Source organism: Olea europaea, chromosome 10, assembly GCF_002742605.1.
Source record: "Olea europaea var. sylvestris chromosome 10, O_europaea_v1, whole genome shotgun sequence".
In the NCBI taxonomy this organism is placed as follows: Eukaryota; Viridiplantae; Streptophyta; class Magnoliopsida; order Lamiales; family Oleaceae; genus Olea; species Olea europaea.
The window spans coordinates 27,313,756-27,334,144 of NC_036246.1; the positions used below are offsets into that span (position 1 = coordinate 27,313,756).

At 36.2% G+C, this 20,389-nt stretch overlaps 1 protein-coding gene and 1 long non-coding RNA gene across 2 annotated transcripts; one reads left to right on the plus strand and one right to left on the minus strand.

The window, feature by feature from the left end:
• The first annotated feature begins 1,089 nt into the window (after window positions 1-1,089).
• On the plus strand, window positions 1,090-2,804 carry LOC111401683. The gene is made up of 2 exons (XR_002704077.1): window positions 1,090-1,960; window positions 2,082-2,804. It is a non-coding gene; the product is annotated as an uncharacterized LOC111401683 (long non-coding RNA).
• A 7,631-nt stretch (window positions 2,805-10,435) lies between these two features.
• Window positions 10,436-17,746, minus strand: LOC111401684. The gene is made up of 3 exons (XM_023029541.1): window positions 17,604-17,746; window positions 17,154-17,501; window positions 10,436-14,925 (listed from the first exon to the last, which is right to left on the minus strand). The coding sequence occupies exon 3, from the start codon at window positions 14,877-14,879 to the stop codon at window positions 10,620-10,622; it is 4,260 nt and encodes a 1,419-aa protein (XP_022885309.1). The 5' UTR covers window positions 14,880-14,925; window positions 17,154-17,501; window positions 17,604-17,746; the 3' UTR covers window positions 10,436-10,619.
• Window positions 17,747-20,389: the final 2,643 nt, after the last annotated feature.

Below are 20,389 nucleotides of genomic sequence, written 5' to 3' on the forward strand. Positions count from 1 at the left end.
AGGGACGAAATGGAGTTTTTCAGAGTTACGTAGCAGGGAAGCAAAGAGATGAACAGTAAAATTGTGAGAGAGAAGCGCGAAAAAAGTGAGGTGTGATTTAATGGTGTAGTGAAATGGCGTATTTGAGGGTTATAAGGGTTTGCAAAACGTCGTACATTTTCAAGCTATGGACGAAAACAATGATTGAAATTCTTGGGAATTTCGAATGTTGCTGGAAACACAAAGTGAATATGGCAAAATTTAATAATTGGTATTAATTCTGCCATATTGGGGGGTAATTGTTGACACATAAAAATTCAGCCCAAATCGAACGACCCAAGAAATGAAGCCCAATTGGAGGATTCTCAAATCAGATAGCCCAAAGAACGAAGCACAATCAGACAATTCAGGATGAAGGCCCAAATAGGGAGGCCCATGAACGCGGTAACACCATCGCCCAAGCTTGCAAGTCGCCCAGGATCTGAGCGAATGGAGTGTCATGCAGTCGCCCAGAGCTGCTACTCTATTCTTGCCCAAACCTTCGAGTCGTCCAAGGTCTTAGCAAACATGAAGTGTTATGGTTATCAAGAAGTGCAGTTATCAAAGCAGTTATTAAGCAGCCCTATCACGTTCCACGATTCAAGGAATTTAATTGAAGACGGTTGAACGACAAAGAGTAATGACAGCAGTTAGAAAAGGCAGTTCCATGACAAGTTGGCCATTACGAGGAAAGTGGGCAGTTATAGAACGATCAAGCAGTTTTTAGGCGGTTGATCACAAAGAGATCATCCAGGGAGTATAAAAGGAAGAAAGACATAGAGCGAAAGACCCCGAATCAAACACTCTCAAACAGAGAATATGTAACTTTCAATTTCTTAGTTTAGATTTAAACACTTCTTTCAGTAACTCGTGTGCTTGCGCCCCTTGGAGACATTCTATTTTTACTTTCCAATTATAAAGTCATCGCCAATAAAGAACGCCCGTTTTTGGGACTTTGTCTCAAGAGGTTTGTCCCTTACACAACTGTCTGATCCCTTTTTAATTGTTAGCGACTAACCCGCGCGAAACAATATCTCATGATTTGTTAGTATTTTTATTATTTTAGAAAAAGGAGAAATCAAAATCTTTCTCATTTAGTGTCTGGACAAGTTTGCTTGTTGAGACACTGCAAATGTCCAGAATTCCGAAATTCAATGTCATCCTTACTTTTTTTCTATGGGACTTACTTGTGTGACAACTAGGTCGAAATTAGTACATCTTTGCAAATTTTTCAATGACAATTTCTCTAGAGTTTGTTTCTAGCTCTAACCGCTAGATAATGGAGTTGAAAATCAAGTAGGATTGTTGTGTAATTGGTCTCCGTAGGATGTTTATCCTTGCCCATTTTATCTAACTTATGCCTCTTTACACCTGCCAATTTCAGCAGATAATTAAATTATCATTTTTGAATATTTTGTTTTAGATTATGATTAAATATTTTGCCTCTAGTGTTCCCTTTCTTCTTCTCCTACTGTCTTGTTATTTATATTTTTCGTAAGTGTGTTGTGGTGCTTTTGGTTATGTTCTTATGCATATAATTCCAATGAGAAGAATATTTTTTAGAAAAATGGAATCTGTGGTTATATTTTGGTTAAGTTGTTAATATTTGTTCATTATCTTCATTAGAGGTAAGAATATGGAAACAATGTCATTGTCCAATCAGAACAAACACCTTTTTGTTGGCATATTTTACAATAATGTGAAAGCAAGAAAGTTGCAATGTTCCACGTTTACATAAAAAATTATAAAGGCAAGATCAATCAAGATATGATTGTTGCTACAAAATCTGATTATGGGATAGAGAGATTCAAGGGTAAGTGAAACCATTTACGTGAGGTGCATCGCTTGTTCTCTGACCTTTTCTGGCGTACAGGTGTTACATGGGATCCAAATACCAACCAAGTGAATGCTACAAAAGAAGTTTGGCAACACTTTTTTCATGGTATGTATTGTAAAAGAAAATTTTTAACATTACTGATTTATGTTATCATTTTTGTTTTACATTTCGCTATACAGTTTATTAATGTGAGTTTTTTATTGTACATAACAACAATGACTACTAGACATCAGGAAGGAAGGATGTAAGCACTGTGAATTACTTGGAGTGACTTTTAGTGGGACCACAACTACTGGAGGTCTAGGCAATGCTTCTACTCAGCTAATTTGAATGTCAGAGGAAGAAAGACGGATAGAAAATGAGTTTTTGAGAAGTGGAGTGCATGTACGCGTGGAAAATGATGATGGTGAAGTTTCAAATATTCATTAATGTGATGATACTACACCCAACAAACGCCAACATAAGGAACTCAAAATCAATAAAGGTGAAAAACTTGAGGAATTTATGGCATAATGGTCCTCTACTGTTAGTACGAAGAAAGAGGAAACAGAACTTAGGATGCTATACCTTAAAAAAAAAGCTTGCCCAAATCCAAGAAAAATCATCTAATTACAAGGGCACTAGTGAAGTTACTCGTCCAGACCCTTATTCAAATATGGAGTGTTTGAACATCTTAAACAATATGGAAGGTAGTGTCTAATGAGATTTACATGAAAGCAATAAAGCCTTTTAAGGATCTAGATTTCAGGATGACATTTGTGATGATGCCAAAAATTAGGAGATGACCTATCTTGGAACTTCTTTAATTTGCCTGATTGGTCAGGTTGAGTATTTTGAACTTTCAATATAAGATTGTGTTTTCTTCATATATTAATTGTGAATTTTGTAATTCTCAAGATTTACTAGTAGTTTTATTTTAATAGATGTATTGGATTTTGATATTAATATATGTTGGAGTATTACTATAAATGATTATGGAAAGTGCATAAATGATACGGTGACAATGATTTTTTATATAAAAATAATTTTGATGTGATTGTTCGAGTATACATACAATGATTCTTTTTTTTTTTTTACCAACTTTAAAGTTTATATTTTTTTAATCATAAATTAGAATAAATTTGATATGTTTTATTAAATAATCAAATTAATTGGAAAAAAAACTATCGAAAAATTATTTCTAAAAGTTTTAAACCAAACAATTTTTTTAGTTTTTGTTTTGAAAAACAATTTTTCAGAACTGATAAACAAAATGTGTTTTCTGCAATCTTAAACTCAAAACAGAAAATAGAAAATGAATTCAAAATTAAAAATAGAAAATAGTAATGCAAAACAAACACAGCCTAAGTGTTTGTCTCTCTGCTACAGCTATGGCACTTGAAAGATTAGAGAGAGAGGTTCTAAGGTTTTGGGAATTTTTTTACGTTGTCAGTTGTACTATTTCATGCTTGATATATGTAATGGTTAACATAATATCACATGACAATTTATCATTGAACTATTTAAAATGTATGCAGCTTTTTTATTTAATCATATCTTACCAACACTTATTATGGCACTCTACTTGTCACCTACTTTGTGGTAACGTAGCATTATACTATTTGGAAACTAAGAAGTTGTGACAGTTCACACGTCACAGTTTAACTAGTTGACGTTGACTTTGACTTTTTAGATTTGTGTAAAAAAAATATTTTTTTTTCTTTTTAGTAATAATATTTGTTGTTTATTTAATCATCAGAAAAAATGTAGTCAACTCTATGTTTAGCGTGATCTGGTCTTGTTTTGGTATAATATGACTATATTCAATGTGTATCACCACTAATAGATTGGTTTATTAAACATATGATGTTATGAGATATGATTGGTTCAAAATTTCTTCAACCAAATAAAAAAAATAAATTCACTCTCTCTTTTTAATTCCACATCAATTTGTAAAATTTTCGAACTTCTCATGTACAAGTAGCATTGTTCTATTCGTATATGTGCACTGATACAAGTTAATATATTTAGTGAAGATATATATGTATTCCTTGCCATTGTCTTCTTTTATTTATTTATTTATTTTTGGTTGCTAATTTTTGTGTAGCCCTTTTTGGTTAAGGGCAGGGGCGGATCCACATGGGATCATGTGGGGTCAAATGACCCCACAGTTTTTTTTTTTTTTGTGCGCTGAAAACTTAATTTTCTGTCCCAAAAAGTCCAAATTCTAAATCTATATCCATGTCCATTATTTAGTCCATAGATATATCATATAATCCACCGATTTCTTTCCAAAGTGCAAATATCGAACATGAACAGCAATGTTAGCAAACAACCGATTTTTCCTTTTTGTTCATGATACGTTGTTCGAAAAAAAAATTGACCCCACAGTTCAAACTGTCTGGGTCCGCCCCTGGTTAAGGGCATGTAGAAATGGAAAAATATTCTGATTTTAATGAGCGGAGATGGTAGACATGGTCTCATTTTAAATCTTAATTTTATATTTTGAAACTATTTAAAAATCAGATCAAACATTTCAAACTTTTCAAAAATAGATGATAAATGAAGATATTTTTATCATTAACCTATTTCCCAAAAATCTCTGAAGAAGTAGCGACGAGGAGGGCAACCGTGCTCTATTGCCATCTCTAAGGGTGTAATGTGGTGCCGCTCGCAAATGCTTAAGGTCTATGCTCCATTTTGACGAAATTTTAACAAGCGTGCTTGTTGGCAATGGTATGGCTCGTTGTTGATTATTTTGTTGGTTTTTAATTAAATGATAATACTCAATTATAAAGAAAAAAAATTCGAAAAGAAAAATATTCAGAATATGAAACTTTCGGTTGAAAAAACCTTATGTCTGCTTTAAATATTTAGTTTCCATTTGACTCTCGTTAAATTAACTCTTTATTTCTTATACTCATTTTCAACTCTCACTTTCACACAGTATAATATTTTTTACGTAAACTCAAAATTTTTCACTACTTCTTAACAACACATTCCCTTAAAATTCACTATTCAAAACATCATTTTCTCATAATTTCTCTTTATAATAGCCATCAAACAGTGGCTAATCTATTTTTGATAGTGTTTTGTATCATTCATCTATTTCCTTAGCTCATTTCTAAACAATATTTTAAAAAGCGTAAAGTGTGATTAGAGGATAAAGTCAAGCGTCAAACATTACGATCCTAAAGTTTGATAGAGTGTTTTACAATCCCAAAGCATTTTGAGAGCTAGAACTAGTGCCATGAACTATATAGGTTTTACATTCGAAGGCCACTGCGTAAGGGTTTCAAGGATAGCTCCATGGCACGTAAAAACCAACGAAAGGAAAAATCATAGAAAAGAGTGAGTTCGAATCAGTGTGATTAAAATTTGCCTAGCCCAGTATACTGATGACCCGAACCTTGGCTCGGGACGGGACGGGTGGGTTAGTCAATAATATATTATGCAAAGGGAAAATTTCATAAAAGGATAACTATTACCCATTTCAAAAGTAACAATAAAGGTTTCAAATTTTGAAAATCAAATATTCATTATAAATATAATTAATTAATTATATATTTTATTAATTAAATATATTAAGGTTACAAATTTATATAATTTGGTCATAGATTTATAATTAATTAACTACATATTATTTTCAATCACAAACTAGAATTTTTTTTTCTAAGTCACATTAATTTACGGTCACAATTCAAAAATTTTATAGGTCACAATTTGTTTATCGATCACAGATAAAAAGTTTATACGGTCACGGATCACAGATATTATAGGTCACAATAGTCACAAATTATTAATTATTTAAGTCACACATCATTTTTTTGTCACAATTTATCTTTTTTATTGGTCACATATTGTTTATTGACCACATATTAACCAATTTAATGATCACAATCAACCAAATAATCTGTGACCACCACCAACACTTGCAACAACCACTGTCTCCAATAGCACTAGACAACAACGCTACTGTCTCAAACAAATCAACACATCCAACCTCGATAGACCAAGCTACCGACATCTCACCTTCACCACCGCACCCACCGATACGACCGCTGTCGTCTACCACCACCCTCAAACATGGAAGCTGCCACCACCACACTCTTAACAACCAAAACGCCACAATTACCACACCACACCATCACCGCAATCGCCAAATTCACCACCACACAACCACCAAAAATCACCTCTGCCATTGCTACTCCAACATACCAAACCCAAAAATCATCGCCCAAACACCACTCATAGTTTGTCCCACTCCACCGCCACCAACAACCACAATCACCCATTCTCTTCTTCTACTCTGATTTGCAGCAACCATCTCCTTCCAATTTGAAGTGTACCTGAAGAGGACGTCCCCTATCTCGATTCACACAGTCATGTGGCACCAACTACCTGTGATCAGAGAAAAAATGGAGGAAATGACCTCTATCTACAGCATTCCAGGATCTACAAGGACGAGTAGCACTGTCGTGGATCTGTACCCACACAAGTACCATCACCGCCACCACTCTAAAACACCACCTAAATCTCTAGTGAAGAGAGAGAGAGAGATAATGAATGTTGGTGAAGAGTGAGAGAATGGAAGAAGGTGACTGGGTTGTGGCCCGTGGGAAAAATGTAGAGAGAGAGATGGGTTGTGGGAGAAATGTAGAGAGAGATAGTGGGAATTAGGGGCTGTGTGCAGTGGCGGATCCAAGATTCTTGGGCAGCTAGGGCGATCGTCGACCATCGACCGTAATCTTCTACTTTTCATTCAACCAAAGAAAAGGGGCACTAGATACAATTTCTAGGTGCTTCTACGTAGTGTCCAAAAGACAAACTTGATCATCTTTCTTTTACGAACAATGTACGAAGAAGCATATTACAAAGTACAACTAAGCTAAGTGAATTTTGGTTTATGAAAAACATATAACAAGAAACCATGGTCAAAATTCAAATCGTTTTTTATTGCTCCAAACAACTCCAATCGTTGAATTATTAACGTCTACAAACAGCTCCAAAAGCACCAAGCTTAAGAAGATGTCATCAGGCAAAATGGAACCTTCATACAGACATAATAGCCTGTTCAATCACATAATGCAACATTACCTATTAGCCTCCACCATAATTTGAAAAGAAATTAGAAATTGCCCGAGAACTACATAAAAGACTCCAAAATTAGCCCAGAAGGCTCAAATCATTTAAACTTTAAAGTCTCATTCAATAATAATAATTCATGCAAACACAAAAACAACAATGCGACAAAAGAAAATTTTCAATAAAGCATGCACACATGTAAAACAAAACATCTTTAGTGCTAAAACATAAAAAACCTTGTATAAACACAAGTAAATTAAAAACCTTGTATAAACACAAGTAAATTAACTCTATTATTGTGAAATATTAATGAACAACAAAGATGATTGAGACTTATGGAGAGAACAACGAAGATGCAGTAGGTTAATACCGGAGATTGGAAAGGCTTGACGATTACTCGGCGCAGCCAATAGCAGGTCGCAAGAGTGCAGAAGGAAGGGAGTGAGGTGGGGTTTGAAATTGCAATTCGTTCTCCCATTTTGCATTTGAATTAATTGTTACAATTAAATGATAAATACCTATTAAATTGCATCCAATGTCTTGGGCCAACTTTTTTAAATGATAAAAAGGAAAAAGAGGCCCAACCAAAAGAAAAGGCCTAGAATCAATCATCTACTTAGCTGTCATCTTCTTCCAAATTCCTCCATCTCCATGCGCGCGGCCTGAACTTCAATCTTCGGGCTTCCTCCTTGGTTCTGGCGGCAACAGTGAATTTTGGCTGAGCAAGCACGCGCGATCGCACCCCCTCGCCAGGTGCTGGTTCCGCCACTGTTTGTGTGTGTATTGGAGTATATATATTTAGTAAAAATATTAATTAAAAATAATACATCTAATTTTTTGAAGGTTAAACTATCCACCTAATTTTAGTTAGAAGATTTTAACACTAGAGATTCCTGTAATTTCCACTTATGCAAATGCAAGTAAACTAGTCAAAAATTGGATTTGACTTGGTCAATTAGAGGGTTTTTTTTATAATTGTTGAGCCAGACCGATTCGATTGATTTTTTAATCAAATTTTAAAACGTTTCTCTATTGAAATTTTAGGAACCAAAGATTTGAACACTTGACCTCTAACTCACTAGAACGTGAACTAACTACCACAGCACGCAACACTTTGTTATCTTTTTATGTGATAAACTATATCTACCTATGAATAATTTGTTGTCTTCTAGAAATACTTTCAAAAAAATTAGTCCAACATTTTCATTCATTTTATAATATCAAATAATTATTTTATATACACTTGTTTTATTTGAAAAAATTAGATTTAACTAAGATAAATTTAATAGATAATACACGAATGTTTGGTCAATAACTAACAAAAAGGAAAAATATAATTTTTTAATAATATATACAAAATTGTAAAATCAAAATGTAACCATTATCACTAATAAATGAGTTCAAAAAACCATTAATTTAAAGGTATAAAAATAATTAGTGACAAAAAACTTGAAAACTTTAATTATCTCTAACAACAACAATAATAAAATTATACTTTAAAAATGATTAAATTATGGGATCTTAACATAATTTCTAGTTTTGAAGATCACATTTCATAAATAACAATCTCATTAAAATATTTCACAAAACAGGTGGTACATAGATTTATTAAATATTAAAATATAATATAATATACATTAATTATTTCCACTAATTTCACCTCACCCATCCCATCCTATCACCCCCACTACACCACATTCCCTCCACCTCTCCACCGGAGACGGCTTCGGCTCCGACGGCTCTCCGACAAGTGTTCTGGCGATCACTCCAATGGCTGTTCAACGATCCCTCCGACAAACTGCTCCAATGACCACTCTGGCAACTATTTCGGCAACTGCTCCGGCTCGATGATAGAAAATTTTCAAAAATTTTCGAAAATTGTGGTGGTCGTAATGGTGCATTGTAGGTGATTAGACTGCAACTATGTTATCTGTGACCATACACTTGTCATATGTGACTATTTGTGATCAAATCTATTTTCGGTGTGAACGTATGTAACTGTCTAATTTGTAATTGTATGTTACAAATTTACTGACCTATGTTATCTGTCATTAATTGTGACTAACTTTGTCTTCGATTTAACCAATTGTGACCAAATTTGTATTCAATGTGACTGTCCGTGACCAGATCAATCTCAATTCACAACGGATCACAATCAACACAAAATTGATCACAAACAGTCACAACAAACACATACTTGATCACATAAGATCATCACAAACAAATCTGTACACATCGGAGACCTGTGATTGACTGTGACTAACTTTGTTTTTTGTGTGACCAACTGTAACTAAAATTATATTTAATGTGACTGTTTGTGACCAGGTCAATCTTAAGTCACAATCGGTCACAAAACCACAATAGCCAACTACAGAACCATCACAACTTACACCACCACCAACGAACCACATATTAGAAAATTATCGCATCCCCACCACCACCATGAGCACCATTGCATCTATAATATTGTCTCCACAATTACCACCACCATATCCTCTATCTCCATCTACACCACACTACCACCACAATCCCTCCAAAAAAATCCATAAACTCGCCGTCACCACTATAGCACACTCCTACTGCTAGCACCTCAAAAGCCATAACAAAATATGCTGCAAAATCACCACAAAACCCATAGAAAATCACCCAAAAACCACCAAAATCACCACTATAATACGCAATATTGGAGGAAATTTCAGATCCCCAAGTGGCACTATAGCACTCAACTCCGCTGCAATGAGCTTGCAGTGATTGCATTCACTGCAAATTGCAATGAGTGCGTGTTACTGCAAACAGTGGTCATGACCGCTACTCGCAATACCATTGCGAACGGCTACAGCCACCAACGCAATTGGCGACCGATCTCGTAAAACTCCGGCGAGAAAAGTAGTAGGTGGCCGAAATCTAGAGGGTGGGGTGGAGAGAAGCTGTCGAACCTGTGCAAGTGGTTGCAGTCGCCGATGTAGTAGGCAACCAAATTCGTAAAACTCCAACAAGAGAAGCAATAGGTGGTCGGAACTAGAGGATGGGGTATAGAAGAAGTCATCGATCTAATTTTAGGGTAAGAGAGTGACCATTTGATTCTTGGAGAAGAGAGAGACTATGTAGATTAGAAATGAAGGGTGTAAAATAAGTGTTCGTGGATGATAGGGTGGGTGGGTGTAATTAATTTGTTTTAATTAATTTAGAAATTAGTATTTACCACCTAATTATTGAAATTTAATCTTTCACCCAATTGCTTTTGGAATGTATTAATCTTGAAAAGAAGGGTTGTCGGTAATTTCCCCTTAAATTATTTTTAAATAACGACCCACCAGTCCGACCACCGGTTCACTAGTCCAACCAGTAATACGATGACCCAGTACCTCGACCGGGTCCATGTTTGGTTCGGGTCTAATAACTAAGCTCGCAGTTTCGCCCCTCTACAACAACCAAAAGGAAAACTAAGCCTACGTTTCCCTACTTGTTTCAACTTACAATCGAGTTGTCAGTACACTATTATTCACATCAAATACATATATCCAAGTGCCAGAATCTCAATTCGAAAAGGTAATTCAGCAGAGAAATTTCTCAGATACATCGAGCATTGTGTATTACTAACAATAGATTATCCCAACATCATCTATTTTTATTACACAATGAGATGAAAAAAAAAAACACTTACAGGACTAACAGTTGTTATATGCACTAGTATACAATCCTATTGACATGAAGACTGCTTGTACCTGAAGCTCTCATTATCCCGTCCTCCCTCAGGGTCCTTCCTCTTCAGAATGCCACCTGAAATTGATAATGACCTCGCTTGCTCCTCCACGAGCACTTGTGAATTGGCAACAGAGAATTGCCTCAACATCTCGTCTTTTCCATCTGCACCCATGGCTCCAGGGCCTGCATTGAGATCCAGTGCCTGTTTGCCCCACTTTCTGTTGCCCTCCGACCCCCAGTTACTGCAACCATCAGGAAGGCTGAATACATGAGGCCTTTGAAGTTGGGACGAGACAGCATCAACAGTTCCCAATAACTGTGAATTGACATGAGGTGTAAATACCCTTCCACCAGACGATGAATCCACATAAGAGGTTGGCCCAACTGGAAATGTGAAAGCAAAACCAGGGTACTGGAAATGTCCAGGTGGAAAAGGCACTGCAGGAGTTGATAACACTGATCCCCGGTGAAAATCACGGGTAAATATTGTATCGCCAGTAGAACTAAATATTCTCTGTGGTGCACCAGAAGGAACTATGGGAAAGGGATGGTCCCCTCGATCTGGTAATATTGGTGGAATTTTCATGGTTGAGTAAGTATTTGCTGGTGGAAACCAAGACGAGAAATTCCCCAGTTCAGAATTATTCATTTTAAGGCCAGCAGTAGGTAGCTGAGATGATATACCACCCTTGCCCTGCTGGTTCATTAAAAGCTGTTCACCACTAGCTTCATCAACTCCAGGCCCATTGTTGAGATCAAAATCCATCCTAACATTACGTGTAGGTAAACCACCTAATGGCTGAATAGACACAACAGGACTCTCCACTTTATGATTACCACTAGCTGAGCACTGACCATTATCATTTGATACATCAACTCTATTCAAATCAAGATCCAGGCCTCCCGAGCAAAGGAATGGCAAAGAACCTGTCCTCTCATTCTGCACCATATGACAATTGCTTGCATAACCAGATGATGAAACAACAGCAGAACCAGAACATCGAGAAGCCATTTCCTCAAGAACTCTTTCATCTGGCACATTCAGGTCGATATCCAATGGTGTGCGGCCATTTTTACCAGTAGAAGCATCAGGGGAAGTTGTGCTATTAGCCTCGGATGGTATTTCAGGAACCTTCCTGGGTTCAGCAGGCCGAAATGCGCTAGTGGCAGCTGATCCCTTCCATCCAAGTTCCCCTTTAATTCTCAAGAGATCATCTGGAGGAACAAAGGGACCTTTGGCGGCAGCAGCCACAGTAATGGAAGTAGGAAGGGCACTGGTAATAGGATTTATGACAAAAGGTGCCCCATTGATCATATGAACTGGGGTCGAACCAGAGGCTATCATATTGACCAGCTGCCCATACTTCCCATCATCAGCAGTAAAACCTTCATTTAAGTCGAACTTTATCTTTGTGTTCAGATCTGATGCTCCTGCACCAGATGAAACGCAGTCGTCTGTTTCATTTACTTCAAGGCCAGCATTCTTGGATTCCCTCAACACTCTGTTTTTTTTCCCTTCGCGAGCCAGAGATTCAAGTTGCAAATTTTCAGGAAGCGAAGCATGCTCCGGAATCTCCTTATTTTCTCCAATGACATCTACACGATGATTCTTGAGATCGTTAGCACGGGAATACAGACCAGATACCACTTGACCTTCTACAGCCACACTTTTGTCCATACCCTTATCTAAGCTCTCTCTTTCAGATTGGCAGATGTAACCCTTAGTATCATTTTCATCTGCTTTACCCACTTTGACTTCACAATTTTCCAAAATTGATTTCTGATGAGATAATGTTTGCTGCAGCTCTTCATCACTACCTCCTTCTGTAAGTTCATGCTTGGCAATGGCAACAATTGGTTTCTGCTGAGAGTGAATTCCAGTGTTCAACCCTTCATTCACACCACTTTTGTAGTCACCTTCACACCGTTGATTAAACGATGGACCTTCAACAGTTACCTTACTCACTTCCGCACGTAAATGATCAGTGGTGACCTTGTCTCCACTTATCATTTCTGTTTGGCCAGTTTTACAATCTGAAACACCAATAACGTTAACATTTCTTAAAATGGCTTTTTCATTGTCAACTTGTTTACCCAATTTACCATCAACTATCTTCTCCATGGAGATGGGAAGCGCCAAAGAAGTGGTAACCTTCATTTCATTAGACTTCTCAATGATCTCCTCCTTAGGATCTGCAGTGCTTTGCAGATCAGTGCTAGAAGAGTCAAAGTGTGCATCACTCTGTCTAGCATATATCTCTACAGATGTACTGGATGGAGCACATTTTCGGTCACCAGATAATTCAAGCAATGCATGTTTAGGCTGATATAATCCATCTTCGGTCAACACACTACCAACTAAACCAGCCAGCTTTCTAGCATGATCAGCATCATGAGAACTTGGACTTCTCACCCCTGCGATATGATCTTTAGAAGAAGACTTTGATCTGGCTTTCTCGTCAACTGCAGGTGTGCTTTCTGTAGAACCGGTAGGCGATGACATTTCTCCAGTAGCCACACTAGCAAGTAGGTTAATTCCCACATCATCTTCAAGTGATAAAGATGAATTTGCTTCAGAATACTTAACACTTTCAATTAAAGCATTCATGGGACTGAATGTAATCTTGTGCAACTTTCCAGACTCCAATTGATTTCCTTTGGTGCCTTCATTGAATTTCTGGCAGTTTTCAGTGCTCCTACTTTGCTCTTTGAGGGGAAAAGCTAAAGGTGACTCAGTACATTCATCTGACCTAGTCAACACATCTTTCAAATCGTCGCTTTGCCATGATTCTGCTTTCATCTCCGTAGGAACATTACATGGATATGCATCACTCTCGTCCTTTGGATTGTGGTGTTTGTCTGAGAACACGGGAGAAGAATCTCGACAGCTCATAATGGAATGATCTTCTAGAGATCCTCCAATAGCACATTGTGCAGGACTCCGAACCCGATTTGTTATCTTAACAATTAACTTATGACCACTTCCTTCAATAATGGGCCCCTCTACAGCCTTTTCGTTTGTTAAAGCAGACGGAGATAACTTTTCTAAAGCACTAGTTCTGTGCACTGAAGAACTTCTGCCTGAGCTGGTTTCTTTCTGACGTCCAGTGAGTGAGGTCCCAGGAAAGCCACTTGCTTTTCGATGATGTGAACTTCCACTGGATATCTTATTAATGGTCACTAAACCAGCAGTGGAACTCTTCCCATCTTTTGCTGAGGAAGACTGACAGTAATTATGAGACTGATTGGAACTACTGCTCCTGTCCTCCCTAATTAGAGGGGTATCAGAAGTGCAATCCGCAGAAATTCTGGGATGGCTCTTGCCAAATGCAGGAGATGATGCAGATTTCATTGAACCTGGAGATGAGGATGCCGACTTTGTGTTACTTTCCCCATGTGAAGAAGTTTTAGATGCAGAATGCTGAGTTATTGAGCTGTTCATGGCAACATCGGCAACACTTGAATTTCTGTTCCCACCATGAGAGGCCTCTGGAAGGCATGATTTGGAAGGCCATGAAGATACAGCTTGAGTTGAACCAGACTTTGCATCAATGCTAGTCATTTCAACCTTAACACGTTTCTTCCACGTGACAACTAAGCTCCGAGCCTTTCTCTGGATTTCAATGTTTTTATGTGAACGTAAATGATTCACTGATCTACCAATGTTGCACATTTTAAGGGCTTGAAGGTTAACAGGGAGCTTATCAAGTGCACGAAGTAAAACCAAAAGAAATTCCTCCACAGATGCATTGCTGTCCTTCAAATTATTACCATCACCAATCTTCCCTTTATGGATGTCCTGGAGCCACTCATCCAATACAGCCAAACCCCTAAGCTGAACAAACCGACTAAGACAATCAAATTTATCAGTGGCAGCCATCACACCTGCAAGCATTGAACGACTAACCAAATCCAATTTTCTCTCCATTCTACCCAATTGCATTAGTTGGACGAGCTTCTCAACTCCTTCCAAATCCACAACTCCTCCCTTTTTTGTTATTTTTGCTATCTCTGATTTCAAATTACTATCAGTTTTGTGTTGAACAGAATCACCATCATCGATTCTTGAAGAACATTCCCTTTTGATGGAATCAGTGCCATGATCTCCTCTTTCCCTCTTCTTACCTTTGATTTGACGTGGGAAAGAAGTCCCATTGTTCTGACTTTTATCTGAACCAGGTTTCAATTGTGAGGTTGAAGTCGGACCATTAACTTGCTTTGGAGAATGACCACCAGGCTGCAAGGATGCATGCATTCTTGTCACGTTTGTATAAGAGCTTATCTATTTCTTCTTGTCACTCCTGTAAAATCATGAAGTGTAAATGAGCATCTTGAAAAAGAAAGAACAAAGCTAAGGAAAAATGTAAGGCAGAGAATGCTAAGGCAATTTGGAAAAAAGCACAATCATCAACACTATATCATCTCACAACAATAATACAGAAATTTAATCCTCCATAAATGAGCGAGCAATCCAGCGTTAAGAGACAATGTTCCCTATAAGCCCTTGTTTGATTCATCTTATTTTCAAAATAAATTTTTCTCTCTCTTCTTTATAACTACACATTCTTTAATAAAATAATATTACACGCAAATCCAAAATTTTTTCTTACTTTTTAACTACACATTCTCCATCAATTTACTATTTGAAAATGCAATCTTAACTAAGTAATAGGGCTCAAATAAGGGCTCAACAATGGTCACTGGTTATTTTCGTTATATCTTGGAGAAATGATATGGAATGAGGAGGCAGCAAAAAAGTAGCACACATACTTCCTTGCAATGTGCGAGAAAAGAGTTGATACACACTTGATACTTTCACCACCCCAACCCCAGAATCCAGCCAATAGAACATGTAACATAATATAGGAAATTTGTTGGTGGCTCTTCCATTCTGCTCTTTCTTATTCAGTCCAAAATAAGATGAGTCGCCATCTCTTATGATTCAGATACGGAAATCAGTACTAAGTAAGACTTTAACGCAATTATGATTTGTTCGTTCAAAAATCTTCTTGATCAGCTTACTTCATCGTAAGACAAACCGCCAAAGCCCTAAAATAGTTCCTTAAACATTAAACACCTCGCATTCAAAACAAAATCCTTTGTTGGTCAAACGATAAACAAGGCATCAGTAATAACCACTTGCTCCTAATGGCACAAGTTATTATCTATAAGAAATCTTACTAACCAACAAATTAAGGAAATGTGAAGCTATAGCATTTTAGGCAGGTCTTACAGAGACACGAAACTTGCAATGAACGGACAAAGATAGTCTTATCCACTTGTTCAGATCATGCCAAATTATTAAGCTCGCCTGGGAGATGATTTATACTTTCTATATCTCAAATTGATGTCACCCACTTTTCATTTGGAGGTTTCTAAACAGCGTACAATACTTCAATTCATCATAATAAATAAAAGAACATATATAATCTACATCTTCCTCCACTACATTCTTTTCTTTTAAGCCAAACTCCACTTTTGAACTCTGAACCCGTTGCCAACACAGTCAAAAAACAAAGATCACCATCACTCCACTCCAAGTCAGCACAACACACCACTGCAAATCTCGTGGCACAAGCACTACCAACAGCCAGTCATTAGGGATCATCAAGGCATCGCTCATCATCTTCTACATCAACTTAAATTATTGACTGCCTGGGGACAACCTCCCTTTAGTTTACATCTTCTCCATCATCAAGTGTCACCTACCAAGACCACTACTATAAACATCAAGTAGATATGATTCCTAATTATTGTTTTTGTGTTCTAAATTATGAAGCTCGTTTTGGGAATTTTATAAAGAATGCAATGTTTTTGGATGTTTAGAGATTTTTCTCCCCCTTTCTTCTGATTCCTGCAGTTGAGTTATTGGGGACAATCATCACTACAGAAGTTTGGGAAGTTAATTGGCGGTGGCAGTCTTTCCTTTTTCGTTCTCGGCTTTTAAATGCAACATTGAATAGTAGTTGAGCTACTTCCAAACTTTCCTCAAGTGATAAGGCTAAAACTGCGGCACTAACAATAGGTTTTGAAAGTTGGCCAGGAAATGAAGTTTTTCTTCCCCCTCCCCCCTCTATGTGTTGTGTTTGACAAGACATTGCTCGTCTGCAATTATGGATTGAATAGTTTGAATAGCTGCTGATGAGGGGAAGTGGGCATGAGAGGTGCGGCAGGGGCTCATGGGGAAACATTCAAACCAACCATGGCAAAATCTTATTCATGTGGCACAATATATGAATTTGCGAAAGGCATGTAGAAACTCTCGAAACATTGACTTTTTACCCAACTTAACGTGTGCCCATTGCTTACGTATAAAGGATCTTTACTGGTACTGGTAAAAACTAAAGTTTCCCAGCACATATGACATACGTATTCCAAAAAAGAATATTTCCAACTTCAATTCCGCTACATCAGCAACATCACAAACACGAATCAATACACTCTCATGTCAATTAAATCAACCAATCAATAAACACTTGCTACATTAATTTAAAAGTAAAAGAATTAGAAATTAGAGGAAATAACTCACCTGAAAATCGAACTAAAAAATCTGCAGCAATTGAAGTAGAGCGCAGGCACTGTCTGATACTCTGCAGATTCCTACTACTCCCCTCACCACCTTCCCTCCAAACCCTCCAATGAATAATAAAGATTGCTTCTTTGCACTTCTCCCAATTTTTACGCAACCAAAAACTGCAGCACTAAACAACTATTAAATCAATTTAATTTCCCCTAAATTTTCCCTTTTCGTATCAAAACCCTAATAAATCAAATCCTCCAAGCTTTTTAAATAAACCCACAAACGCCCAAATCCAAACTCGAAAACCCCTAGATCGTAGTCCGCTCAAAATTGCAACTTCATCTTCAATTATTCTACCTGCGAAACGAAAAGTTACTGCTCATCAGTATTCCGACATAAAACACACCATTGATACCTAAAACACAGAGACATGCATAAAACACACATATATACACTTACATATATGAGTTTTTCATAATTACACAGACTGAAAATATAATTAAACAAGCATGCCTTTGAGACTTGACGAATCTAGGGAGAGAAAACGGTGCAGAGAAAGATAAAGTGAGAGAGTAAATCGTGCCGTGAGAACTCGGCAGACGGCAGAGGGAAAGGTGTTTTTATTTTCTGTTAGGTGCCTCAAATGTTGCTTTAATTGTAAATTTGACCCCTTCATTTTCAAAAATGTACATTTATACCCCTGTCGATAGGAATCTTCGCACTAGGGCTATTTTGAGTGGATTTACAATTTTACCCCTGATTTACTTTTTCTGTAAAAATGAAGGAAAGGAAAAATAAAACTATAACCGAGCAGTTAATTTCACTAGCAATAAGCAATCACTGAAGTTTATGGAAATTTTCAAATTAGTCATTTCCATATTTTTATGATCCATTCAACTGCTAACATTAAAAAATGCTACATTCTAACAAGTGACATGTCCAGCATAATAGTTGTTAGACCTTTACATAATTAGATGGACTAACAATCGTTAAAGCGATTGATTCCTTTAGACTAATATCATCTTTTAGCTATGTCTTGATCTTTTTACATTTTATTAATGATAAAAATTAGAGAGAAGGTTAAAAAGAATTTTTATATTTTTTTGGTTACATATATAGCAAAAATGATCTCCTAAACACCGGTATTTAACATGACACACAATTTAATTAGTGAATACCGGTGCTTTAAGTACTGGTGCTTAGGAGATCATTCATGTGTGTGTGTGTGTCTATATATATATATATATAAGTTTGACGATAATTATATCATGGGCCTGTTTGGGCTCGATTTTTTCACCCAAAAAATTGATTTTTTGACCGTTATTTCACTATTTCAGTCGTCATATTTGACTTCTTCTCTCACGGGTGGATCCACTTTTTCTTCTAACGGTCAAAAAATCAATTTTTCAAAATCACTCTCAAACAACCTCCATATAATATATGACTCCATATAAATCTTTTTCTTAATTTTATCAATTCAAGTAGAAAGTAAAATCTCATGAAATCCTTTTTCTCGAAGTTTTCAATATTATATTCAATATGTTATAGATTGATAGAATAAACTAACAGAATCATTCTACTTATACACTTTTTTTTTTCACAGCGTACACACGCAAGTGGATGGGGTCCACGATTGGACCCCACCTTTATGAGAGAAGTGTGAAAAATGATGTGAAAGAAATGATGTATAAATAGGATTTCTCAAACTAGCAACCATATTAGATAAATCTCTTCTTTAACTGTGCACAATTCACTGCACCAAGCATATATTTTTTTGAAGCACCCGGCCAATAGGGGGCACCACAAGCCCCATGTTTGGACACAGGCTTCTCCGTATAGCAAGGCTCATATTTTTTATGCCCAAACGTGTTGAATTGATAAAGTTTTTTTTTTCTCTAATTTTTTCTTTGGGTTTATTTTGAAAGATTGGCCACAAATACGGAATTATTTGTTAGCATGAATTTTTAAAATTTTATTGGAAAGATTTTTATTTTTATTTTTTTTAATGTGGGTTTTTTTTTTTTTTAAAAAATATTTAAAAAAAAAATACCTAATTTTAAAAAAAAAAAAAAAAAAAAAAGACATATATGTATACACTAAATTTTCGGTTCGTTACCACCTATTTAATAAAATCGTGCAACGAATCACGTTTTAATGAGAAAAATGTGCCTCGCTTACATATGAGATGATTTATTGGAAACAATTTAAAATTCATTTTAACGACATAAATTTTAAGATCAAATAATTAAACACTAGCGTTTGCTCGTGAGAGAGATCGGATGAGTTGAACCTATAGACAACGAAACAAATATGTTGAAACGACATCTTGGAAGCTCGTCCAACAAGCTTAAAAAGAGGAAAGGACTTGTAACATTTGGATAAACTTATAAATTTCTTATAATCTCCTTATAATATAAAAAATAATGGATCTTGTTAAATGTATGCCCAATAAAATAATAAACCCTTGTTTGATTCCCATTCTTCGATAAAAAATGAAATTTTCTACAGTATTTTGACATCATTTCTATCACATATTCTTCAATAAAATAATATTACAGACAAATTCAAAAAATTTTCTTATTTTTTAATCACACATTTTTCATCAATATACTATTCAAAAATTCATTTTTTCCTTTAAAATGTGGTTCAAAGAAGGGTTAATAATTACGAATACAACTCGTTATTCTTTATCTAAACATCGGCTATTGATACCTTGAAGAGTCAAATTGAGGGAGGGCGCAGGAAAGTCCGCACGGGCAGAGAGTAATAATGTCACCTGTAGAGGCACACGGAGAATGGATTGAAAAGGCATTGTGTTGACTCATTTGATTTGACTTAGATTTTCTAAATTGGAAGTTCTTCATTGGCATTGGCTTTTTGGATTTGACGGATGGTGTGATTGGATTACCTGAGGGTGATGGAGAGGTAGTTTTGGTATATAGGAATATAGGAATTATTCTTGGGGTGTGACGTTACATTAAAATTGTCAACTGATATTTTCTAGTCATTTGTACAATCTAACTTATCCTTATATTTTGCTATATAGAGGCATCAATTCAAGTTCCACAAAAGCAGGCACAAGAACAACATAAGTGAAAAAGGTGGTCTCCAAACCTGTTGTATCGTGGGGTCAAAAATTAAGATGTATTCAAAAAAAAAAAAAAAACCTAATATTAATAAAATTAAGTAATACACTACTACAATTATAGTCTATGCATCTTAATACTTTGAAAACATCATATAGT